Source organism: Tamandua tetradactyla, chromosome 11 (genome assembly GCF_023851605.1).
Source record: "Tamandua tetradactyla isolate mTamTet1 chromosome 11, mTamTet1.pri, whole genome shotgun sequence".
Classification (NCBI taxonomy): domain Eukaryota; kingdom Metazoa; phylum Chordata; class Mammalia; order Pilosa; family Myrmecophagidae; genus Tamandua; species Tamandua tetradactyla.
Genome location: NC_135337.1, coordinates 80,892,556 through 80,919,351, shown reverse-complemented (window position 1 = coordinate 80,919,351; position 26,796 = coordinate 80,892,556). Strand labels below are relative to the sequence as shown.

General features: G+C 53.1%; 1 protein-coding gene and 1 long non-coding RNA gene across 5 annotated transcripts in view; one reads left to right on the top strand and one right to left on the bottom strand.

The window, feature by feature from the left end:
* The first annotated feature begins 5,050 nt into the window (after positions 1-5,050).
* Positions 5,051-15,080, top strand: LOC143649624 (uncharacterized). The gene is made up of 2 exons (XR_013159137.1): positions 5,051-5,337; positions 14,601-15,080. It is a non-coding gene; the product is annotated as an uncharacterized LOC143649624 (long non-coding RNA).
* A 4,401-nt stretch (positions 15,081-19,481) lies between these two features.
* MOB3A (MOB kinase activator 3A) overlaps positions 19,482-26,796 on the bottom strand; it is a 32,107-nt gene continuing 24,792 nt past the window's right edge. Inside the window, exons 3-4 of one of the 4 annotated variants that reach the window (XM_077121263.1) lie at positions 23,302-23,504; positions 19,482-21,118 (exon numbers count right to left, since the gene is read on the bottom strand). In XM_077121263.1, coding sequence (XP_076977378.1) covers positions 21,089-21,118; positions 23,302-23,504 — 233 coding nt within the window. In that variant the 3' untranslated portion in view covers positions 19,482-21,088. Of the gene's footprint in view, positions 21,119-21,166; positions 21,532-23,301; positions 23,505-26,796 lie in introns of those variants that run through there. The other 3 variants (XM_077121262.1, XM_077121261.1, XM_077121260.1) reach the window with 3 other exon arrangements.

Sequence of the window (26,796 nt, the reverse complement as noted above, 5' to 3'; positions counted from 1 at the left end):
CGGGAGGGGAGCCTACGGCGGAGCAGACAAAGGAGGGCGGTGAGCGGCTGCGGCCGGCGGCGCGGGGCCCGGGCCGGGAGTCCGCGGGGCTGGGTTCGCCCGAGCCGCCGAGGACCGCGGGCCGCGCTTACCGGGGTCGGGCCGGGGCCGCAGAGACGCCGCCGCCGCCGCCGCCGCCCGACGTCGAGCAGCCCGGACCCCGCTCCGCGGACCGCGCGGGGAACAGCGCCGCCGCCGCCACCGCGGACGCCTCCGCCTGGGCCGCGCGCCGCCGCCGCCGCCGCCGCTGCCGCCGCCGCCGAGAGGAGCCGAGCGCGCTGCCCCGCCACCGCCTTTATAGGCCTGGCCCCGCCCCCGGACGGCTCCGCCCCCCATGCGCGCCGCCGGGGTGGAGCGTGCAGGGGCGTCGAGTGCGGCTGCGCGGTCCGCACGCGGCGCGTGTCCGGGCGCGCGCTCATACGCGCCTGCGCGGTACGGCCGGCAGAGGACTCGGGCCGCGAAGTTCTCCGCGACCCGACTGGGGTCCTTTTGGGGTTACCCGAGGCTCGGGGTCCCGGAGGACCCTCGCTCTGCGCCGCGCCCTGTTTCCTGGGCCCCCTCCGGGTAATTCCCCCTGCCTGCCGGTTGGAACTCAAAATACACTGACTCCTTTGGGTGACACACCTGCTCTAGAACCTGCTGTGGCTCCCTCTTCATTATTTTATTTATTTATTTTTATTCAGGTGAAAATCACATACATAAAATTAGTCTTTTTGAAGTGAACAATCCGATGGCATTTAGTATATTAGCCATGTTGTGTGACTACCACCTCTAGTTACAAAACAGTCACTCCCCATTTCTCCCCTGCAACTCTCAGCAACCACCACCTTTTCTGTCTGTATGGATTTGCCACTTCTGTATACTTCGTAGAAGTAGAGCCATTCGGTGTATATCCTTTCATGCCTGGCCTCTTTCACCGAGCATCGTATTTTTGAGGTTTGTCCGTGTTGTTGTTTGGATCAGAACTTTCTTCCTTTTTATGGCCAGACACAGTCCCTCTTGCAGCTCCCCTGCCCCCAGCCCAGCACACCCACAATACCTTCCTAGGACTGGGACCGGCCTTTGCTGCCTGCTTCCTGCCCCAACTGAACCTCCCCCAGGCAGCTCCCCAATCTGTAAAAGATCCTCCCTCAGTCTTGTGAAGATCTGTTTCAGGAAGAACTAGGATGCATCTCCACTGTCCAGCCCACGCCCACCCCTCCCTACCCATCGACCCCCCCCCCCCAGACAAACCAGGAAAGAGCCCAAGGTGGAGGGGTGCAGCCCAGGACGACGATAAAACCCAATCCTGTTTGAGTTGGGGCCCACCCTAGGGAATGGCTGAGATTCCTTCTCCCACCCCACAGCTGAGCTTTGGATAGAAACTGCTCCTTCTCGTCCCTGCAGCTACCTTGGAGCCCTCACCAGTTCCCTTTCTCGTTGGACCCCACACCCTGTTCACACTGGGTGACCTACCCTTCCCTCTGCCCTGGCCCCCAGCATGTCCTTCCAGAAGCTTCTGCCACCCATTCCTGATCGGTCCCCAACCTTCTTCGCTCAGAGAGGCCGGAGCCCCACTGAAATGAACCTGAGCTATCTCCTTCCTCACTGGGCAACTTCTCCGTGGACCTTCTGCTGGAAAACCTGGCCTGGGCCACCCCTGGGGCCTTTGGAGGAGCCTCCCAGGAACTCCCCAGGTAGACCCCAGGCCTTGGTGTCACCCCGAGTCTTGCCAATAGAGGGACGGGCGGCCGCAAGCCCCAGGCCTCCCCGGTGTGTGCGTGTAGACATACACTGGGGCTGCCCAACCTGCCTGCCCAGGAGAGGCCCAGGACTTGCTCTCGGCCTGTCCCGTCCCCTCCCCCATGCCTCCAGAGCCCTCTCTGTGTGTAGCTGGCCATCAGTGAAGGGTCAGGGTGGATCAGAGGGTCTGTTTGTACATGTGCAGAAGGAGTGCATAAGTATAGCCCTTTTCCCGGCATGTGGCTGGGTAAGTCTATCCCCTGCTGTGCTTATTGAGCCATGTCCATCCTCCCCCTGGGGAGCCACATGGGTTTGCCAATCACATGGCCCCCAGGAGGGTCCGAGCTGCTCAGGGACCCAGGCAGTGAGTGCAGCTGTGGCTCCCAGAGTTGGAATCACAGTCCAACACAGGGTGCTGCTCCCAGGACGCCTCAGCCCCTTCACAGTACTTCATGGGCTCTGGGCCACAAGCAGGGAGGCTGAGGAAATGCAGGAGGGGGAGGCGGGCCCTAACTCTGAGTCTCTCCACCCAGAGTCTCCCACCCCCTTGGCACCGGCGACATCACAGCCAGGTCATTCTCTAGGGTAGGGCCATCCCTGAGCTCCCACCACTCGATGCCAGCAGCCGTCCACCCAGTCGTGACAAGCAGGGATGTCTGCAGATGCTGCCCCCATGTCCCCTGGGGGCACCGCAGTCGTCCAGGTGAGGACCTTTGCTTCCTCCCACTGGGCCAGCCGGATCCTGCAGTCCCCTCTGCCCACTCCAAGCCCCCAGGTGGCTGAGGGCTCTGGATGGAGGAGAGGAGTCAGGGAGCAGCCCCTGTGGGTGGTGGGGGTGGGGTACAGCCTAGTCCACACGTGCCCACATGCTTTTGCGTGTCAGCCAGTCTGTGCCCAAGGGTGTCAGAAGGTACAGGTGAAGGTGGGAACAGGTGTGTTCATTTGGTTGAGGCACATCCACAGGGACTGGTCAGGGTGCGGACCTGGCAGAGCCCCGAGCTCCTGGCCTCCTGGAGGTCTGGCCTGGAGCAGCCCCTGTGGCTGTGCTCCAGGGCTGAGAGGGCAAGGATGCCCCCCGCCTCCCAGAGCAGGCAGTTGGCCCCCATCTCAGCACAGCCTGCCCTTGGGTGGGGGCCCCTGGCAGTGGGAATCGGGGAAGGGGAGGGACCCCTGCCCTAATCTGGTACCTCCCAGACAGCCATACCTGTCATCTTCCCCGCCACGGAGGCAGGGAGACCTGGGGGGTATGTGGGGACCACCCAGCCTGGCCACCCCTGTGTGCCTCCCTGTCGGCCTCCCAGGGTCCCCTGGAAGTGACCTGCCCAGCTCACTACTTCCTCTGTCCTTGGTGATGCTGCCCTGACTGGGGCAGCTCGGGGTGGGGGTGGGGGACTGCACAGGCTGATCCCCTGCAATCCCCTCACCCCAACCCTGAGAGATGGCGGAGCTCTAGTCTGCCCAGAGGGACCAGAGTCAGCCTGAGGCCACAGAAGCAGGGAGAAGATTCTAGAAAGACAACAGGAAATGAGACAGGGCCATAGGGCAGGAGGTGGGGGGTTGTAGGGGACATCAGCATCCTGCATCAGTTGAAACCATTCCCTGCCTGGGGGCTTTCCCTACCTCCTGGCCCTCCCCTCCCCTCCTCTGGTGGCAGTCCACCTGGCCGCCGCACCCCTTCCCTCTCCCACCCCACTCCAGCACCCAGATTCATCACCACCTGAAAAATGCTCCTGCTGCTGGGGACCAGGATAGGCTGGGTGGAGGCCACTCTGGTAGCCAGAACCCTGGATCCTGGGGCTGGCGGGGGCGGGAGGGGCACTCAGTGTCCACAGCTCCACTCTCAGGCAGCCTCTGGGGAACCCCCGAGCTGCTTGGGGCCCACCAGACCCCTCTGACCCCTGCTTTGGGTCCAGTGGGCGGGTGGGCGGAGTGGTCAGGTTCAGCAAATGAAAATACAGGATGCCCAGTGAAACCTGAATTTCAGATAAACCATCAACAAATTGTTGGTATAAGTGTGCCCGCTCCATAAATCCATTTCAGACAGTCATTCTGGGCAGAACTGGAATTTAACCGGACGTCCTGCATTTTGTCTCTTCCCCCAATGTACAAAAGTACAAGACGCCAGCTCCAGCACACTTGGTGTATCAGTGCACGTGTGAGTGGATCAATGGAGGGTGTGTGTCACCGTGCACACTTAGACTTGGGGCTGGGCATGCATGTGGGAGCAGAGGTCAGTGTGCAGACTACCCACGTGCATACACGAGCTGCCATGGTGGAACAAAGGACCCCAAACAGGGTGGCTTAAAACAACCCAGGTTTATTCTTTCTCAGTTTGGGAGGCCAGAAGCCCGAAACCACGTGTGGCCAGGGTCGGTTTCCTCGGGAGCCCCAAGGGAGTATGTGTCCCTTTCACTTCTCCTGGCTCTCCCTGGCGGCCCTTGGCTTGCAGACCCCTCGCCCTGGCTCTGCCTCTGCGTTCAGCTGCCCTTTTCCCTCTATGTCTAGCTCCTTCCTGTTAGAAAGACCACCTAAATCTGCTACAACCTCAGCTCACCCCAGCAAACACCCTCTTTTCTTTCCAAATCAGGCCCCGTTCACAAGCAGTGGGGTTAAGGCGTGGACACGTCTCCTTGGGGGATATGCTACAACCCATGATGTGACAGCACCATGGGTGTCATGCATGGGGATGGGACGGCCGCCACCCACAGAGCCTTGGCCAGGCCTGGCCGCCGCTAAGATCCCTATGGGGGCTAAGATCCCTATGGGGTCAAGTGGCCATTCCTCCCACGCCTGTCTGTGCCTTTGGCAGGGGTTGGGGTAGGACGCCTGAGTCCCATCCTCCCCGCCTGGAGCCAGGCACCTGCAGCTCAGAGGGACCACGTGGCCAGCCCTAAGCCTCACAGCTAGTGACCGAGGGAGCCCAGGTCCCGGCCCAAGGACACCTTCTGAGAAAAGACCACAGGGCTAGAAGTGGGACCAGCATATGGGGTCTGGGGGGTGGAGGGTGGGTGTTGGGGGCAGTGGGCTCAGGACTGGCAGTTCTCATTTTGCTCCACTGTCTCCCCAATGTTTCCCACCAATCTGGCTTCCCAGGCACGTGAAGCACAAATCCCAGGGTGGGGATGGGGGGGTGTCCCCAGATAAGCGGGGACACGGGGAGGGTCCTCTCGGGGCTCCCCGCTGGGCCTCTGGCCGGTGGGGCCACGCGCCTGGAACATCTGATGCAAGTGGCTGTAAGTGTCCCTTCCTGCTGGCTGACTCACGCCTGGCCCATTCCAGGGCACAGCAGTCCCGGGGCTGGAGCCAGGGCTCACTGTGCTCCACTGAGGAAGGGAGGGTCTGGAAGGCAGGAGGGTGTGTCAGGAGCCCCAGCTGTATACTCCGGCTGTTGCACTGGCCCCTGCAGCTGAGCAAGGGGGACTGGAGCTGGAAGGGAGCCCTGTAGACACCCGCCTCCCTCAAGTCAGGAGATAGGGACGTCAGTGCACAGTCCCCAAGTGGGGTGGGGCCAGGTGACTGGCAGGGCTGGCTCCAGTACAGGATGGGTGAAGGCTACCACCCTGCCCCGGGGACTGGGTAAGGCACTTATTTGCTTATCATCTTGTTTCCTTCCCAAGGTGGCTCCCCCTGGGGTGGGGGGTGGGGGGAGCCAGGTCTCACTCCAGCTGAGCTGCTCCCTGGCAGTGACCTGGAGCCTCACATGGAAGGATCCCAAGTTTTGAGGTGGGTGGGCAGCTTGCAGGGTGCAAGTCCAGGCTCCAGAGGGCATGGCTGCAGGAGGGACAATGGAGAGGAGGGGGCCGGGGTGCAGCATGGTACCACGTGGCTGGTCAGGGGTTGAGCCTTGCTGCCCCCTGCCCAGGCCGGGTCACAGCTCACCAGTCCCCAACCCTGTGCCAGCGCGGGGCCTTTGGCCAAGCACTCCCCATTCCCCTTTGACCCCCCACTCCTTGCCTCCCAGCCTTTCCCAGCTGGGGGGAGGAGGGTCGCACTTGGCTATGGTTATCCTGTTGACCGCTGTGGCCCCTCCTCCTAGGGCTGGGGCAGAGGACAGAGCCAGCACCCTGTTGCAGAGAGGGTCCAACCCTGTCCTGATCCCACAACCTGTGGGTGGAGAAAGGGTCTTCGTGGCGGGGATTAGGTGAAAACCCTTAAGATTGGAGATGACCCTGGAGTTCCCGCGTGGGCCCGGTGTGACCCGACTTCTGGCCTCCAAGACTGTGAGATAATAAGTGCATATCCTTGTCAGCCACCCACTTCCGGGTGCCCCATCTCGGAGGCCCGAGTGGGCTCATGCAGGCACTGCCAACGTTTTGCAGAGGCGGGACCTGGGATAAATCCACGCAGGCTGAAGGAGGCCCAGTGTCCTGGCCGCTGCTCTGGAGGGAAGAAGCTCTGGAAGAGACTGGGCTTGTGGTGGGGTCGGAGAGAGGCTGTTTCCAGGGGCTCGGGCGCCTCCCGCCCTGCTCGCGGGATACACTCGTGCGCGTCGCTAAGTCTTGCGGCCGCCGCGCCGGGGCCGGAGCACCCTTTTCCAAGGGTTCCCACGCGTCACCTCCGACGATGTGGGGTGGGGGGTGACCGGCACGCGGTCCTGACCTCATTCGTGCCAGCAAGGGCACCTCCCCCTCCCCGACTCGCAGTTTTCCGGGGAGACTGGCTTCCGGGGCCGCAGCGGGCATTGGGGGCCCGGTCTGGTAGCCCCGAGGGTTGCGCGCCTGCAGGCTCCAGCTTCTGGGCCCCTGGGCCCCGGGATCCGGGAGTTGTTGCCAGGGCAACGCGTTTGCGTCAGCGGTCCCCCGCGCTACGCCCGGGCTCCCAGCGCGAGTGGGGGCGGGCCCGGACGCTGGGCCAATAGGCTTCCAGGTGCCCAAGTCGCGGGGCGTGGCCGGAGCCTGCCTTCCAGCCACGGGGATTGTTGCTGTCCGAGGCCGGGCAGGCGGCCACGCCCCTTTTAAAGGGCCCCAGACTCTGGGGGAACCCGGCAGCGCGCGGGGCTCAGCGGCCCTGGCCGCACTAGGCCTCTTCCTATGTCTGCCCTGCTGTGTGGCTCCAAGCCAGGCCTCCAGCCTCCCTGAGCCTCAGTTTCCCTAGGTGCGCAATAGCAGGGGTGTGGGGTGGGAGGCCCTGATGCGGCACCCACAGTGTGAGCCTGTACCCCAGGCCGTGAGGGTGGCTTGCGGGGTGCAAATGCGGGGGGCGGGTATTGGTGGCTGGTCTGCAGGGTTGAGTTGCAGGACCGAGACGCTCGGGGAAGCCGGGGTTTGACCCCAGGCCCGGGACCTCTGATCCCGCTGGGTGGTGAATGGGTTTGGGGTGGTTCCCCCAGGTCTTGCCGCAGCCCTCCCTCTTCCTGCAGGCCGAAAGCAAAGGGGGTGCTGGCGGGGGGTCTCATTCCCGCGGGCTCCGCCTCCACGCCCCCCACCCCAGGTGGGGACAGGGTCCCTGGGGCAGCCTTGTGTCTTTTCATCCTGATTCAATATTGTGGGGTGGAAACCTTTGACTGGATTGTTTCCACGGGGATGTGACAGGCCCAAATGTGGATGTGGCCTTCCGATTAGATGGAATTGTGCCTCCACCAATTCAAGGTGGGTCTTCATTAATCGACTGGAGTCTTTTAAAAGGGAAGAATTTTGGAGAAAGCTCAGAGCTGACCCAGACAGTGAACTTTGGAGATGTAGAAAGAAAACGCTCCCAGGGTAGCTGTTTGAAACCAGAAGCCAAAGGACCAGCCGATGCCAGCCACATGCCTTCCCAGCTGATAGGGGTGTTTTGGATCCATTGGCCTTTTCTGAGTCAAGGTATCTTTCTTTGGATGCCTTAGTTAGACATTTTAATGGCCTAAGAATTGTAAACTTATAACTTAATAAATCCCCTTTATAAAAGCCTACCTATAATGGTATGTTGTATTCTGATAGCTTCAGCAAACCAAAACAGGGGGTATGGGCAATGGGTGGACGCAAATCCACTGTAGTATTTCTGCAACTTTGCAGTACGTCCCAAAGTAGTGCAAAATAAATTAGAATTAAAAAAAGAAAACCCACTTACCGATCTGTGGTGGCATCATCCAGTCACCAGAAAGTGGAAACAGCCCAGTTTTATCCACCCACAGCCAGGCAGACCAGTAGAATGGGGTCCCCGTGGAGAATGGAAAAGTATTCAGCCTTGAGAAGGAACAAGTTCTGCACGCACCACAGCGCAGACGGGCCTCAGTGAAGGAAGGCAGACACAAGAGGACGAATGTCGCATGATTCTGTTTGTACAAAATACCCAGAACAAGCAAATTCCCAGAGACAGAAGATGGGTCAGAGGTTCACATGGGGAGTTGAGGCTCCCTGGGTGCAGAGTTTCTCTTTGGTAAGACAGAAAAGTTTTGGGGATGGGTGGTATGTCGTGAATTTAATGAGTGCTACTGAGTTGTATGCTTGAAAATGCTTGTGACAGGTTTAGGTGGTCACCTTGGCCAGGTGGTGGTGGCCAATTGTCTGGTCAAGCGAGCCCTGGCCTGACCGTTTCTGTGATGGAATATTATTTAGCCGTGAAAAAGGAGCGAAACTCTGAAAGCACGAGGCCAAGTGAAAGGAGCCAGATGCAAAAGGGCAACTATCGTAGGAGTCCTTTTCTGGGTAATAGCTGCTCGAAGCAAATTAAAGCAGCAGGAATTGGGTTAGAGGTTGCCAGGGACTGGGGGAGGGGGAACGGGAAAGGATTGCTTCACAGTGTAAAGTTTGTGTTTGGGGTGATGCCAACTGTTTGGAAATAGATGTGGTGGCGGTGATGGTGACAGAACATTGGGGATGTAATTCTTGACACCGAATTGTGCACTTAAGCCTGGTTAAAGCAAATTTAGTGATATATATATTTATTTTTAGAAGGTGTGATGGCTTGGAGGCTTTATGGACCCCAGAAAAGTACTTCTTGAGTTACCCGACTCTTGCAGGTGCAGACCTGTTGTGGGTGGGACCTTTTGATGAGGTTGTTTTCATGGAGATGTGACCCAGCCCATTCAAAGTCGATCTTAATTCCCTTATTGGAGCCTTCTGTGAGAGGATAAAACCCAAAGAGATGAAATTCAGAGAAGCACATTGAGAAGTTTAGAGAAAAGCCCCAGAGAAGCTAAGAGAGGACCCACAGAAAACAGAGAGGAGGTCACTGAAGCCAGAAGCTGGAAGCAATGAAACCTGGGAGAGAAGCACCAGCAGACACTGGCCATGAGCCTTCCCATGTGACAGAGGTGTCCCGGATGCCAGCAGCCTGTCTTCTGAGTCCAGGTATCATCCTGTCCATGCCTTGAGCTGGACACTTTCACAGCCTAAGAAGTGTGAATTGTAAGTTAATAAATCCCCATTCTAAAAGCCAACCTATTTCTGCAAATTGCATTCCGGCAACTTTAGCAAACTGATACAGAAGGCATGTTCCAAATTCTGCACTATAAGCGGAAAAAAACTATTGCCTGTTTCTTACCCCTGATCCCCTCCCAGAGGGATTTGATGGGGCGGGAACAGCCTGTGTCTGTACTCCTGCATGTTTCCCAGCCATTCACCCATGCACACAGTTAGGGCATTGTAGCAGATGGATTGGAAAAAGCAAAAAGAAACAGAAAAACTGAAAACATCCCTGTGCCAGTTTGAAGCTATTATGTACCCCAGAAAAGCCGTGTTTTAATCCTGATCCTATCTTGTGCAGGCAGCCATTTCTTTTAATCCTGATTCAATATCCTAGGTGGAAACTTTTGATGAGATTGTCTTCATGGAGATATGGCATGCCCAGATGTGGGTGGGACCCTTTGATTAGATAGAGATGTGACTCCACCCATTCCAGGTGGGTCTTGATTAGTTTATTGGAATCCTTTAAAAGAAGATACATTTTGGAGAGAGCCAGAAGCCTCAGAACTGACACAGATGCTGACACTTGGAGAACAGAGACACGGATGTATGGAGATGCTTGGGGCCCAGCAGATGTCACCATGAGATGTTAAGCAAGCCAGAACCTGGAGAGAGCCAAGGGAAGCCAAGAGGTGAAAGTCAGCCCCAGAGAAGCAAAATGAGGAACCCCCACAGGAACAAATGCTGAAAGCAACGGAGCCCAGGAGCAAGGGACCAGCAGAAGCCGGCCACGTGACTTCCCAGCTGACAGAGGTGCTCCTGACCCATCAGCCTTCCTTGAGTTAAGGTATCTGTCGCTGGATGCCTTAGTTTGGACATTTTCATAGGCTTAGAACTGTAAACGTGTAACTTATTAAATCCCGTTTATAAAAGCCATTCCAGTTCTGGTATATTACATCCCGGCAGCTTGCAAACTAACACAATCCCCAAAGTTCATTCATGGTTGGGGAGTCTGTGGATAAACCAGTCTGTTCCCACCATGAAACCCTGGGCAGCCGTGATGAAACACAAACGTGGTGCCCAGCGTCCATCCATCGGGTCTCAGAAAGCTGCTGTCTGTTGGGAGAGAGAAGCACGTGCCCGGAGACCGATGGGGCACAATGCCAACCTCTTGTCTGCCTTTTAGGGTTCAGGAGCCACATTTTATTTTTTTATTATTTTTATTGTATTTTTTTAAATACCAAAAAACACCAAGCAAACACAAACATTTCTATTTTGGTCATTCCGTTCTACATATATAATCAGTAATTCACAATATCATCACATAGTTGCATATTCATTTCTCAGAATATTTGTATCAATTCAGAAAAAGAAATAAAACGAAAATAGAAAAAAAAATTGTACATACCATACCCCTTACCCGTCCCTTTCATTGATCCCCAGCATTTCAAACTAAATTTATTTTAACATTTGTTCCCCCTATTATTTATTTTTATTCCATATGTTCTACTAGTCTGTTGACAAGGTAGATAAAAGGAGCATCAGACACAAGGTTTTCACAATCACATGGTCACATCGTGAAGTTATATCATTGTACAATCATCTGCAAGAAACATGGCTACTGGAACACAGCTCTACATTTTCAGGCAGTTCCCTCCAGCCTCTCCATTACATCTTGAACAACAAGGTGATATCTACTTAATGCGTAAGAATAACCTCCAGGATAACCTCTCCACTCTGGAATCTCTCAGCCATTGACACTTTGTCTCATTTCCCTCTTCCCCCTTTTGGTCGAGAAAGTTTTCTCAATCCCTTGATGCTGAGTCTCAGCTCATTCTAGGGTTTTTCTCAATCCCTTGATGCTGAATCTCAGCTCATTCTAGGATTTCTGTCCCACGTTGCCAGGAAGGTCCACACCCCTGGGAGTCATGTCCCACGTAGACGGGGGGAGGGTGGTGAGTTTGCTTATTGTGTTGGCTGGAGAGAGAGGCCACATCTGAGCAACAAAAGAGGCTCTCTTGGGGGTGACCCTTAGGCCTAAATTTTAAGTAGGCTTGACCTATCCGTTGTGGGGTTAAGTTTCATGTAAACAAACCCCAAGACTGGGGGCTCAGCCTATAGCTTTGGTTGTCCACACTGCTTGTGAGAATATCAAGAATTCAACTTGGAGAGGTTGAATTTTCGGAGGTGTGCTGTCTTAAACCACCCAAGATCATGATCACTTGTTACAGCAGCAAGTAGGGCCTGGCATAACCCCAGCCCCAGCTGAGCCCCCGGAATGCAGAACACGGGGCTTGCAATGCCGCCGATGCATGTGCTGGTCTTGGGGTGCCTGGACTGACAGACGGGGAGAGGACGGGGTACGGGCTTCACCTGCTCTGGACCTTTCTTCCACAACTCAGCTGAACGTGTATCTTCCCTGCATGCCCTGCCTGGGCTCCCATGAGCTACATAAGTGTCAGGAAAGGGGCTGTGTGTCCGTGGGAAGGATGGACAAATCCGGGTGTCTTGATGAGCAAAGGCCCTGGCACTGGGGTCTCAGTGGGCTCCATCTGCCTGTCACACACCGGAGATTGGGCCCCACGTGTTAGATCCAGGTGGGTGTCCTGACCGTGGCAGCCCCCTGGTGCCACGTCCCACTTTCTGGGGAAATGCTGGAAGAGGCAGATGGTCATTGGCCTTGAAATTCAGGTCAACTGTGGCCTCGGGTGGCTGCACTGGGACATCCCAAGACTGGCCTGTGGAGCCGGGGGTGTGTGTTTTGGGGGGCCGGGCTCCCCTGCCTGCCTCGGCTCTAGGGCCATTTTCCTGGATGGACAGATGTCTCCCGGGCCGGCCTCCCTGGAAGCAGGCTCCCACCCCAGGGGCGTGAGGTCTGCCATGGGCAGATCACGACAGCTGTTTTTGTTTTTTTCCCTTTGCTGCCTCTGGCTTGGAAAGAATGGCGGACGGCTCCAGAAATATCTAGGAATGTAGGACACAGCTCCCGGGATGGTGTCCAAGCACTACACGGCAAGGTCAGGCCCAGGTCAGCAGGAGCTCAGAGCAAAAGGGGAACCCCCAAAACGGCAGCGCCAGACGCACAGCCGTGGGCACACACGCTGGCGGCAGTACGATTCCCCATAGCCAGATGCTGGACCACCCGAAGACCAGACAACTCGTGAGTGGGTAGGCGAAATGTCAGCCATGCGGTGTACTATTATTTATTTGGCCACAAAAAGGAACGAAGCTCTGATTCGTGCTACTGCGTGGACGGGCCTCTAAGATGCAATGCTTGGTGAATTTCCTTGATACAAAAGGACACACGTCGTCTGATCCCATTTGTATGAAATCTCCAAAGTGGGCAAATCCGTAGAGGTGGAAAGGAGGTTAGAGGTTGCCAGGGAACAGGGGGGCGGGGTATGGGGTGTTTGCGAGGTGGTTGTTTAAAGGGCACAGGTTTTCTTTCTGGGGTGATAAAGAATGTTTTGCAATTAGTGGGGGATGGTTGTACAACTCTCTGAATATACTGAATTCATCAGGGCGGTCAACGGGAACCAGCTGTTCCTGTTAACCCAGATCGGACCTTCCCTGCGCCTTCCTGGCCTGTAAGAGGTCCCCGAAGGAGGGAATCTGTAAGTCAACCAAGATAACAAAACCTGCAGGAGGAAAGAACGTGAGGGGGTGGAGGTGGGGGGGACTCTGTATTTTCTCCATGTTTTTTTCTGCAAACCTACACACGTATACCTTCTCTAATAACACAGAAAATAAATAAGCAAACCAAAAAGACAAAGGGCGGGTGAGGGTGTAAAGTCAGCAAGAAATCCCATGTTCCGTGCTTCAGGGGAACTTGAAGTCACAAATGTCCTGGGGCAGTAACCCACCAAAATCTGAAATCTGTTCCATAACTCCTTGTTACAGTGTGCTTTGAAATGCATTGTTTTTTTTATTCATGATAAAAAATGTTTAAAAAAAAACTACCTGATATAAAATTCAGAGAACCTGAAAGAACACACCAGGAATAATCTTTCTCTGCCAGCCCAACTCCCCAGCCTGCAGCAACCAGTGTCACCCAGTTGTTATAAAAATATGTGCAATACTGTCTGAATAGCTCATTTAAACAGCCCAAATGCATGGAGCCTGGGTTGGGAATAAGGGCTTGCAGTTCTGTATAGCTTACTGTAATACCTGGATACATCCTCAAGTATGTTGAGCAGATAGTTAAATAATTATGAGCTTGTTAATTATTAAAAGAAGATAATTAAAAACTATTGACTAAAGTCCCTTGAGGGACCAGATAAAAAATGTGGGACTATTAAGCTTTACCACTGGGGAAACTCCTGATACTGTCTCAAATATTAGGGTCTCCTGAGCCCTTGATCTCTAGGCTTTCTCTTATGAAATTTATTTCTGCTCTTGGTTATACCTGAGAGTTACTTCCAAAGGATCTCTTTTGTTGCTGAGATGTGGCCTCTTCCTCTCTAAGCCCAACTCTGCAAGTAAAATCATTACCCTCCCTCTCTATGTGGGACATGACATCCAGGGGTGAACGTTTCCCTGGCAACGTGGGACATGACTCCCAGGGATGAGCCTGGCCCTGGCATCGTGGGATTGACAACACCTTCTGACCAAAAGGGGGAAAAGAAGAAGAACAAATAAGGTATCAGTGGTTGAGAGAGTTCAAAAAGAGTGATAGGCTACTCTGTAGGCAACTTTTATGCAAGCTTCAGCTAGATATTTTTGTCAACCTGCAACCAAAACCATTCCTGTTAACCCTAATGAATACCAAGGCTTTATCTGAAATCCTACAAAAGTTGCATGCACTGAGTTTACTTTCCAGATACCTACAACCTCCAGATGGGGCCCTGGACCAGATAAGTCCTGAAACCCAGAGGACCCAGCCTCTCCAGAACACCAGATAGTTCCACCCGCCTACCCCAATTATCGACAGCTCTTTCTAACATGAAAAAGTTAGAATCGGCATAGTCCAAATACCCTTAAAGATTGGGAGAAAGATCAAAGGAGGAGGAGGAGTTATAGCAGAGAACATAGATATAACAAACGAGAATGATTGCTGAACCATTATGTTGATATTTCTTTTTAGTCTCCAGTGTCTTGGAGCAGCTAGAAGGAAAACCCCGAAATTATGAAACTGTAGTCCATACCAAACTGTGAAATCTGTTCTATAGCTACTTGTTCCAATATACTTTGACACTTATCCCTTTTCTTTTGCATATATGTTGTATTTCACAATTAAAAAAAAATGAAAACAACAATAACCAAAAAAAATACTTGTTTTAGTTTCCAATGCAATGGGTTGGCTTAAACAATGGGGATTTACTTGCATATGGTTTTGAGGCTAAAAGAAAGTCCAAATCAGGCGTTTCTCAAGGCAGTGCTTTCTCTGTGAAGACCTTGGTGTTCCTGGTGGGCCGCCACCCGTCCTGGGTACTGGGTCCTGGGTCCTGGGTCTTGGGCTCCTCTGCCACACAGAAATGCATATGGTGGCCTCACACCCTCTCCCTTCTCTTCCAGGTTCTGTTGATGCTCCGCTTCCGGCTGCTCTGTCTCTCTCTCTGTGTCTGAATCTCATTCTCATATAAAGGACTCAGGTAACAGGATGAAGCCCCATCCTGAGGGAGCTGGGCCTCACCTTCACTGAAGCAACTCATCAGAAGGCCCTGCTTACACTGGGCTCACACCCACAGGAAGGGATTCGATTTGAGAACGTGTTTCTCTGGGGCACCCACAGTGCCAAGCTGATACTGAACTTAATTTTGCCAGTGCTTATCATCTGTGGCACACGGTCAACTGATTCTGGGCACCAGAGCTGAAGATACCCAGTTATCCCCTGCACATGTGAACCCCTGCCTAGAAAATGCAGAATAAACTCAGAATTCTGAAAAGAAGCCATTTTACAGAACCAGTGGCCCCAAACAAGAGATTTTTCCTGTATGCCAGACATGATCATTTCAAAAGTTTAATGGAAAAATAAAAAGACATCATGGAAAAATATCTCCTTCGTAGGAATGACCAAAAATAATGAGGAATTAACTTTAAAGGAAATGTGCATAGACGAACTGACCAGAAAGGACAAGTCCACAGAGAGAGAAGCGGATGAGTGGGTGCCAGGGTCTGGGCAAGGCTGGAAGTGGGGGGACGGCTAATAGCTTTGGGGTCTGTCCTTGGGGTGACAAGAATGTTCTGGAATTAAACAGTGGTAGTGGTTGCACAATCTTGTGGATAGACTAAAATCCAATTAGTTGTACACTTTAAAGCAGTGAATTTTTTTATTAATTAAAAAAAATTTAACAATTAACGAACAAAAGCATTCTTAACACATGATCATTTCGTTTCTACATATATAATCAGTAATTCACAATATCATCACTTACTTGCATATTCATCATCATGATCATTTCTTAGAACACTTGCATCAATTCAGAAAAAGAAATAAAAAGACAACAGAAAAAGAAATAAATGAAAACAGAAAAAAGAAAAAAGATTATACATACCATATCCCTTACCCCTCCCTTTCATTAGCATTTCAAACTAAATTTATTTTAACATTTGTTCCCCCATTATTTATTTTTATTCCATATGTTTTACTCGCCTGTTGACAAGGTAGATAAAAGGAGCATCAGACACAAGGTTTTCACAATCACAAGTCACACTGTGAAAGCTATATCATTATCAATCATCTTCAAGAAACATGGCTACTGGAACACAGCTCTACATTTTCAGGCAGTTCCCTCCAGCCTCTCCATTACATCTTGAATAACAAAGTGATATCTACTTAATGCGTAAGAATAACCTCCAGGATAACCTCTCGATTGTGTTTGGAGTCTCTCAGCCATTGACACTTTGTCTTATTTCCCTCTTCCCCCTTTTGGTCGAGAAGGTTTTCTCAATCTCTTGATACTGGGTCTCAGCTCATTCTAGGATTTCTGTCCCACGTTGCCAGGAAGGTCCACACCCCTGGGAGTCATGTCCCATGTAGACAGGGGAGGGTGGTGAATTTGCTTGTTGTGTTGGCTGGAGAGAGGCCACATCTGAGCAACAAAAGAGGCTCTCTTGGGGGGTGACTCTTAGGCCTAAATTTTAAGTAGGCTTGACCTATCCTTTGTGGGTTAAGTTTCATATGAACGAACCCCAAGACTGGGGGCTCAGCCTATAGCTTTGGTTGTCCACACTGCTTGTGAGAATATCAAGAATTCAACTTGGGGAGGTTGAATTTTCCCCCATTCTCACCATTCTCTGAAGGGGGGTTTGCAAATACTTTTCTACTCACTGGTCAAATCACTCTGAGATTCATCAGGGCATCACTCTGGACAAACCAACAAAATCTCATGTCCTACCCAAGGTTCCATGTACTTATGGTGTTCAACCAAGCTATCAACATAAGTTATATTAGGAAATGCACTAGTCAAAATATAAATTTCGTACCAAATAAACATTTTTTGTAAAGCGTTAAGTTTTATGGCATACAAATCCTAAAAATTACACGATAACAAAATACAATCAGGATGGAAGCAATTTTTATGGGGCCTTCCCCAGCAATGTAACCAGCTAGAATAAATGGAATAAACGGGGGACTTTTTTTTATTGTCCTGAAGGTGACAACTGGACCCACACTATTTTCCAAATTCACTATTTTCACCCAAACTCCAAAGGCAGTTTTTTTTTTTGAACTTCATATAACTCTAAAGTTCTTCTGGAAAATATACTTAGAAGAGTTAAGAAAATACAAAAATTAGCGAGGAGGAAATTATACTGCCAGACATTTAAATTATTCTCATTTAATAAGATACGTGAAAACTGGAATTGGCACAAACTCCTAGGAAATCTGGAAACACACTCATATGAATCAAGTATTCTGATCCGCAGGGAACGGTTGCAGGGTGCTGGGATAGTTAAAAATTTACCATAAAAATAGAAAGCCACAGAGAAGCACAAGAAATTAGAGGTGGATATTCATAGAAAGGCCTTCCCCAGCCAGAATTTATAAGCTTATCATCAAGGGTAGAAACTCTCAAGGTAAAGTTGGATCAGAGCTGAAACCTGAAGGGTCTGAGCTCATTCAAGATGCCAAAAATTGCAAAAATTATAGACCACAGGCTGCTTTCTTGGTTGCCCTACCATTCTTTGTCACGCCTGCTGGGATCATAGAAACCCATGGTCGCTGCTCAATGACAGGCTTCTCCTGCTTGCCCTAGGTGACTCATCTCATCCAAGCTAAGCACCACTCATTCCTTCTACTACTTGCCCTCCCCCCCGGACCCTTCTGGTGGGACAAGTTCTGGGGCGAGCTGGTTGGAAAATGTTCCTTATCTATCTATCTATCTATCCATCCATCCATCTATCCATCCATCATCTATCTATCTATCCATCCATCCATCCATCATTCATTTATCATCTGTCTAATCTATTTATCCATCCATCCATCCATCCATCCATCCATCCATCCATCCATCCATCATCCATCCATCCATCCATCATCTAACCATCATCCATCCATCCATCATCCATCTATCTAATCTATTTTTTGGACATTGGATGCAGGTTTCACACATCATGCTCCCTGGACACCCAACACTTCCATGTACGTTTCCTACTCATGTACCCACCTTCAGTGCCGTTGTCAAGTTCGAGAGACAACATTGACGTAAACTGACATTCTAGATTCCAGTTTTTCTCATGTCCCTACAATATCCCTTTGAACCTTTTCTCCTCCGCCTAAGACCCTTCTAGGATCACGTGCTGTGTTTCTTTGCTGTTCGCCCCTTAGTTTTGATGACCACAGGTGAGTGGTTTGCAGGCGTCCTTCGTGGGGGCTTGTCAGGTGTTTTCCTCCTTGTTAGATGGGGCATATGGGTTTGGGGAGGGGGGAAAGCACACAGTGGGGAGGGCCCTTTCCTTGCATCCTATCGATGTGACTGATCCCTGCTGATGGTGGGGACACGTGTGTCCCCCAGCCCAAGGAGGCATCAGCCTCTCCAATTTCTGTCCCCCAGCTGGCCCCCACCAGAAGTTCCAAGGAGATCAAGTGCAAGCTTATTCTTATAAAGGTATATTTGATTTCCGCTGCTGCTGAAACAAACACCACATGTTGAAACAGCACAGATTTATTCTCTCACCTTCTGCAGGTCTGAAGTCCTAAAACGAGGTGTTGCTGGACTGGTTTGTTTCAGGGACACCAGGGGAGACCCACATCCCAGCCTTTTGCAGCTCCTGGCGGTGCCTGTGTTCCCAGACCCGTGGCCACCTCCCCTGTCTGCACAGCCAGCAATGGGTTGTCTTCCAGGCTCTGCCTCTGACCTCCCCACCTCCCTCTTATAAGGACTCCTGTGATGACATCGGCTCCCCTTCATTAATGACCCTTTATTAAATCCCATCTGCAAAGTCCCTTTGGCCAGGTGTGGTCCCCCTTTGTTCTGTTGCTGTGGACTTAAATCATCAGCATGTGAAATTCATTGATGGGTGATTACCTCCATGGTCGGCTAAGGGGAGTGCCTTCTGCAGTGAGTGGGGTTTAATTTAATTAACCAGAGGTGTAAAAGAGAGAGGTCAGAAGAGCGCACAGCAAGCAGCATCAGGCCGAGCAACCCAGCATCCCTCATCTCAGCACTCGCTTTGGCAGACCAAAACACCAGGCAAGGGACAAAGTTCTGGGTCCCGGGGATCAGGGTAGAGACCCCTGGCATCCAGATCCTACCACTCATCCCAGAAATGGGGGGAGGTGCGTTTGCCTAATTGAAAGGCAGATCTGGTAGGAAACAGTGGCTTCTTTAGGGTATGTTTCCCAGCACCAGGTACTTTGAAGAAGAAAATGCCTCCTTCCCGGTGGGGCCACCTGGCCCTCTAGGGGCCAGAGGCTGCAGTGCAGGATGGTGTGAGGACTCCAGTGAGGAGAGAGCCCCAGAATGAGACCCCGGGTGGGCAGCATGGATGACACCTTGCTGGATCAAGACCAAATCCCTTAGTGGGTGCCACCGCCGCCCCTCAGCTCCCGGGACCACAAACTCCTACACAGCAGTAGGAACCCGAGACTAGAAACCCCATCCCCACATTTGTTTACTTCTAAAAACAAAACAAACCAAAAGTTTTAGGGTGAATGCATCCCAGCCTACTTAGTGACTAGTGACCCTGTCCCCACCCCCTGCTACCCTCTTTCTGGCCTCAGATAGACCCTGTCTGCATCCCCTTCTTGGAAGAAGTGAAAGAAGTAGAAAGTAGAGATGGTATTTGGGGAAAGCAGCTCACACAGGATGCCACGACTGTCATGGCATCTTGGATTTTCCTGCCCTCCCCCCACCCTGGGGACAAGGGTCCCGCTGGCAGAACCTTATCTTGTGAGTCTTCCAATGCCAGCACCCCCACCCCCACCCCCAGGAAAATGCATCAGCAGGCCCGGGATGAAAACAATACAATTTATTGGGACGCGCCCATCCCAGCACGGAGGGGTGGAGGGCTGGGAGTTTGGGGAGGGTGGCCCCCCAGCCGCTGCCATCCTGGACGGGGGACCCTCCCCCTCTGGTCCACAGTGGGGTGGGACCCAACGTCTTGAAGCATCCAGTGTCCCCGAGAAGGCAAGAGTGGTTTCGGTCCTGGGGTCAACATCGTTTTAGGTTTTACATTCAGTAAAAGGCGACCCTGCTGACAGGGTCGCCCATGGCGAGGTCTGAAAACGCGTCCCCTGTGTGCGCAGAGCGGGTTTTTTAAATCGACAGTGGCAGTCCGTGTTAATTGCACTTATTTCGTTTCCCAGCAAGGGTAGAGAGATAGGTGGTGACGGTGTGGGGTTCCCAGGCAGACACCCCAGGAAGAGCCAGAAATAGTGAGGTTCACGTGGGGTTCGGCAAAGTCTGGGGGGTCCAGGCAGGAGGGTCCCAAGGACGGTGACAATTCTGGGGTGTGGCAGGCGGCAGGGGACGTAGCCGGGGGCAAGTGTGGCTTCGTCTGGTCATTTCAATGGAGCTGGGGGTAGCGGGGGGGGGGGGTCCTGGCTGCACTGTCCAGTGGTCTACGGGGGCAGTGCTTTGGGGGTGTGGTCCACATGATGGCAGGAGAGGGCTTTTCTAGAAGGTCACTATTTAAAGGTAAAAGAATGTTTTTGTTTTAAACATCTCAAGCTGGTTTTAAACGAGACTGTATGAAAACAAGATCTTTAATGGCATATGGGGGAGGCTTTGGGAAAAGACTCAGCCCGAGGATTCTAGCCGGGGATCTGAGCGGGGTTCCTGGGGGTTCCGTGGAACCCTGGGTGATCTGTGTGATTTAGGGGGCTGGAACGAGAAGAGAAGAGGGCAGGGAAACGCAGTGGGGTCCAAGTCGTACCTCTGGTAAGAGAGACCCGTGTTGGCCAGTGGGGGTATTGGGGAGACTCCTGACTCAAAGGCTCCTGCCGAGAAGTCCCCCTCCCATCCCAGCTTCTCAACCTCCCAGGCCAGGGTGTACTGGGGGGCAGAGCATGTAGCTGCACTGGGGGGACAAGCCCCCGTGGGCCCAGGGCCATTGGCAGCAACCATGCCGTCCCAGTAATTTCCCAGCACCGGTCTGGGTGGGGTGGCGGGTCTGCAGTTGAACTTCCCGAGAGGGTGAGAACAAGTGCTGGGAGCAGTTCTGGTGAAGTTCTCTGGCTCTGCGGCAAATGCGAGTGGTTTAAAAACAAGGTGGGTGTTTCTGTTGGCTGACAAGACACAGGATGATGTCCTTTAAGCTCCGGGCCCTGGTGCGACCGATGAAGAGACTGAGGTTCAGGGTGGCTCAGGGAGGCTGGGTGGTGTGTTGGGGTCACCCATAGGTTCACGGCGGGGTTGGGCTTGACATTCCACTGCCACTCCAGGAATCGGAGAGTGAAATAAGCCAGGCCTGGAGCATCCTGGCCTGTCCCCGTGGTGGCCCGGCGCTGGGGAGTGGCAGCCGAACACAAAGTTCACTGAGATGCCCGCACTGGAAAAATTATTCAGATGTCTCTGTGCAGAAACGGTCACCCTTGGAGCGGCGAGGCCTGGAGGGGTTCCTCAGTGACACATCCGCGCAGTCATCTCTTTCTGTTAAGAACAAGCACCCAGGACACAAGTCATCAGCAGGTGGGCACAGCGGACATGACGCAAATCGCACTCGGAAACAGAAAAATGGGGCGCGGCAGGGGAAAACCCCACAATTTACAGAATCTGTAAGTGGACAAGAGCAGGCTTTAGGCCCGATGTGGAAAGCTATCTCTTCCGGGGGCCAGAGAGTGAGTATTTTTGGCTTTGGTGAAGCAGTTGGTCTCTGCCACACTGCCTTTAAGTCTGCCGTCTGGCCAAGAAGCAGCTGGACAGACACCACAGAAACAAGTGGGCCGTGTGCCGATAAAACTTTATTTACAAAAGCAGGTGGCCACCTGGGGTGGGGGCTGTGTTGGCCGGGCCCTGCCTGGGACAGTTGACCGGACGCTGGAACCAAACTTCTGGGGAACTGCCTGGAAGTACAGATAGACAACTGAAAGGCCACGTTTTGAACTGGTCATTGCAGTGTTGGAAACAATCCCGAAGAGATCACCAACAGATGCCAAAAAAAGCCAAGTGCGTGGAGACGTTCCCTGCCGGATCACACAGGATGGCAGAGGGCCACAAAACCTTATTGCTCGAGAACAAGAGGCAGGTTCTGGAAACGGCGGTGCGGCAGCCAAATGGATCGTGTTGGGGACATGGGGAAAGTGAGGGACGCATTACTATGTCCCCCAACTTTCTCCAGAAGGAGTCATAAGCAATTCATGGAGGAAACGATCCAAGTAAAAAATAATAAAAACAAGCAAAACGTTGAACACAGAATACTAAGTTATATATATAAAAAAAGCAGACAAAGAATTGCATACTGTGATTTTCACTCTGGGAAAATGTGTGCTTATGGGCAAATCCCACCAGAGAATATACAAAATCAGAAAAGTTACGTGTGAAGATTTTTTTCTAACATTTTTTTAAAGTTGTAAAAAAAAGGCTTTCTAAGATCAGAGTTGATGAAGGGAGTTGGCTGGGGACAAAGAAAATGCCAAAACTGGACTCTGGGCCCTTGCAGGAGACCCCATTTTCACGGTGGCCTTGACACTAGCCATGGATGGTGGCCGAGGCAGGGGCGTGGGTACGTGGTTTCATTTTGGGATGAGAATATTCCGGAACAAGAGGTGGTGGTTACATAACCTTGTGGCTGTCCTAAGAGCCTCGGAATTGTCCTCTTGGAAAGGGATAACACGGTTTAAGAAGCTCTGCCATCTGAATTTCTAGATTTTTTTCTTGTTGCCTCAATTTTAAGTTGTTTTATGAAACTTGTGCAAACACATGCTTTCTGATGATTATCTAGAGACTTTATTTAAATATGCCAATAGTTACACTAACTAAGATTGCCATTTTTGGTGCTTCTAAGTATATTGCTTGTTTTCTTAAAAAAAAAAAGGATGACATGGGGTGCAAGGGTGGCTCTGTGGCACAATGCTCGCCTGCCATGTGGGAGACCCGGGTTTGATTTGGGGCCCATGCACACGCCCCCCCGCCCCCTAAGAAACGGGATAACATGGTGAATTTTACCTGAGTTAAAATGTTAAGTGTTTAACCTCCAAAAAACCCCACAGAACAAAACCCCAGAAAGAAACACCCCAGAGAGCCAGGCCGAGCAGAGCAGGAGTGAGGCAGCCGGGACGCGGGTGTGTCAGGGGGACTTGGCAGCCTGGAGCAGATGGGGCAGCAAGAGGAAGGAACTTCCTCCACCTTGGGGGGCCCCTCCTGAGCCTCGCTTAGAGACTGGGGGGCATGGGGGAGGGACCAGGCTGGGAAGGGGGGTGGGGGCCTGGTCTGGCTTGTCCCTGGAGCCCGCTGGGCACGTTGGGTGCTCACCGTGTCTGGTGACACACTCATGAGGGGCCCGGAGCCCCCAAACTACCGCCGGGCCCCCTGCTTCCGAGGGCGGACTGGCCTTTTGATCTCGACCTGTCATTCTAACCACCCCATTTCCACGGCAGGCCCCCCACCGTGTTCTCTCTCTCTGTGATCGCACCACCAGAGACTCCCGTGGGGGGCCCAGACCAGGCGCCCCCCCACACCCCCCAGCCCTGCCGGGGTCCACGCAAGACCCCCGGGCACCCGGCCGTGCAGCCTCAGGAAGGGGACCTGGGAGCCCCCAAGCAGGGGACAGTGGTGGTGGTGGGGGGGGTGTGGCCCTCGGGCCCGGGCGTGGGGTGCAGGGGGCCCCCACTCACCAGCGGCTCCAGCTCCTTGGTGTCAATAAGGCCGAACTCCTTGACGAAGTAGTAGAAGTGTTTGTAGCAGGTGTTGACGTGGGCTTCGGAGCCCATCTGGGCCAGCCGGTCGAAGTGGTGGATGTAGACGTGGACAAAGACACGGAAGAGCCGCGACAGGATTTTCTTTACCACCTGCAGGAAGTTCTTGGGGAACGGCGTGCCTGGACAGACGGACGGGGCGGGAGGTTGTGTGAATGGTGCTCGGCACCGGCCCGCCCTAGGGACCCCTCCTCTCCCACCCCCCGCCACCCCCCACTGAGTCCCGAGGCCAAGAGGCACCTGCCCCACCCCCACCCCCCACTTAGGGTCCCCTCTGTCCAGGATGAAGGCCACGGCTGGCACCCCCTGCCCCCTTTACACGCCACTCTAGGGATCCTCCTGGAAACACCACGAGAAACAGCTGCTTCTGAATGCCAACGCTGGCCGTTCCTAGGGCAGCTGAGCAGAACTGCTCCAGGACCCTGCAAGCCCACCCTGGACGTAGAGCCACGAGAACCGATAGTGGGTGCTCGGGCGGACAGCTGCCCACCATGTCCATCGCGGCATTATTCACAGTGGCCAAAAGGCAGAGGCCACCCGAGTGTTCATCAACAGAAACAGACAGTGGCCCACCTGGGCAAGGGAATAGCACTCAGCCGTGAAAAGGAACGAAGTTCTGATAACACATGACAACACGGATGGACCCTGGAGAAACCACATGGAGTGAAAGAAGTGTGCTGGCCTGAGGCTGTGTGTTGAAAAAACACACAGAAAATCATCGCCCTTTTTCCTAATCCAGTCCTGTAGAGGCAGACCCATTGTTTAGGGTGGGACCTTTTCATGAGGTGGTTTCCATGGAGAGGTGTCTCCATTTGTTCAAGGTGTGGTTGTTCATTGGAGCCCTTTAAGAGGGAAACATTTTGGGAAAAGCTTCAGAGCCGATGCAGACAGAGACGTTTGGAGATGCAGAAAGAAAATACCCCTCTGGAAGCTGTTTGAAACCAGGAGCCAAAGGACCAGCAGATGCCAGCCATGTACTTTTCCAGATCAGCCTTTTTTGAGTCAAGGTATCTTTCCCTGGATGCCTTAGTCTGGACATTTTTACGGCCTTAGAATTGTAAACTTGTAACTTAATAAATTTCCTTTATAAAAGCCATTCCATTTGTGGTACATTGTGTTTCTGGCAGCATTAACGAACTAAAACAGGAAGCCAGACACGAAAGGACAAATACTGTCTGATTGCTCATAGACGAAAGATTGACATGGCTTAAATTCAGACGCTGAAAGTAATGTACAGGATGCCAGGGGCTGGAGGCCGGGGCAATGGGATATTATTGCTTCGTGGTTCTGGGTGTCCGTTTAGGGTGATGAAAATATCCCAGAAACAGATGGTGGTGAAGGTCACGCAATATTATCAATGCGCCAATTGCAATTATAATATTGCAATATTATAATGCTACCAAATTGCACACTTAGAAATGGTTAAGATGCTCTTCTAGGTTACACATATTTTACTGCAGTAAAAAATTAAAGAAAGAACCACGGATCCGCAGCTATAGAGCATCTTTAATTGTATGTAAATTGGTGAAACAGGATGACACAGGAAACCTCCCCCACCCCAGAATCAGGACTGCAGCGAGGACAGCCGACCTGGGGTTTGTGGAGCAAGGTTGCACTGGGGGGGCAGGGAGGGCGGGACGCAATCCCTGCACCATCTGGCCCTCCTGATGGGCCCCGGCTGGGCCCACTGGATGCTGAGAGCCCCACTCCTCTCTGCCTTTGGCTGATGCCACACTCATCACCTGGAACATTCCGTCCTGCACGTGTCCCTCCTCCGTCTGCCATTTGTCCTTGGAGGTCCGGCTACTCTGGCTTTCCCCTGGACCACTGCAAAGACTTCACTTCCTGATCGGCTCCAGAACTTTCTACAAGCCTCTCTGGGGCCCTGCTCACTGGCTGCTCGTGGGTTTATATGTCTCTCCCCATTGGGCAGAGGAGGGAACGCTGTTTTATTTCATCCGATCCAATCGGCGTTGCTGGGCACCAACTTCGGACGCAGCCCCGAGTGGGGCGCCCAGGCCTGGCGAGGGTGCACCCAGCCCCTGCCCTTGGGGGAGGGCCCACAGGAAACCTGGCACGGTTGGTTAGGAGGTAGCTTGCCAAGGGTGCCATGGAATGCCCAGGGAAAATGCTTCTAGAAGGAAATCACAGCTGATGGAGCAGCATGGGGCTTTCTCAGCCCTGTGGCGGATTGGTCAACGGTCCCCAAAGAAGTTCATTCTGCAATCCCAGGACCTGTGACTCCAGAAGAGTCTTTGCCCTCAGCGACACAGTGCAGCGGGCACAAGTGGGGCCCAGACATGGGAAACTTGGCCCCATAGAGCTCACCAGTGCCCCAGGTCCTGGGACCCGACCACTCAGGAGTAGCCAGGCCTGATCCACTTTCACCCGGGAAGGTTCTGGCAATGCTGCGTTGATGTGAGCTGTAAAAGTGACGGAGGCACCTGCCTGACTCTTCCATGGCTGATGTGACCAGACCACCCGGGTTGATTTATTCTCCTAGGGTCTGGGGTCAGGGGTCCGGCCCAGGGCTCAGGGGGTTCAAGTTAAGGCACTGGAGGCCTGCTTCCTTCCAGGGCGTCTGGGAGAGGGGCCACTTCCTTGCCTTACCCCAGCCTTCCTCACTCACATCACCTCCCTCTTCTGCCTCCATTGTGGCATCTCCTCTGACTCAGGCCCACCCCCACCCCCCAACCCTGCCTTCTTCTTCTGGAGACACCGGGATAATCCAGAATAATCTCTCCATCTGAGACCTCTGACTCAGTCCCACCCACAAGTCCCTTTGGCTGTGGACGAGGAATTCACTCATGGGTTCCAGGGGGACGAGGGCACGGCTGATTGGGGGCTGCTGTTCAGCATCCATCATCAGAGAGGAAAAAGGCAGGCAGGGTGTGATGGAGCCTCCTGGGACCCCACTTGTCACATGATGGGGTGGCTGCAGGCCCCAGAGGCCACAGGAAGCCTCCGAGCAGAGGTGGGCACAGGGTGGCCCCCCAAGACTGGGGGAGAGTCGGCAGCCAGTACTCTGTGGGAGGACAGAGAGAAAAGCAGGGCAGCTCTGCACCAGGCAGAGGGCTGGGTGGTGGGTGCAGAGGGAGCCCATGGTGAAGGGACCCAAGGCAGGGGTTCTGTTAACTCTGAGCCACTTGGTGGAAGGAACATCAGAGCCTGCAGCGGGCCTTGTCAGTGCCTTTACTGGAGAAGAATATCCCAAACTAGGGACTCAGGATTTGCCCCCCGAGGCTGCTAGTGGCTTTCCCCATGGGTGGTTCCATTATGGCTGAACTTTCACGGTACCTGTAAACCTCACACCTGAGGCCACCTGGATTTTTTATTTAGTTGTGGAGATAGACACACAACATAAATCTTCCCGTGCCAGCCCCTCCCAAGCAGACCATTTACGGGGATTAATCA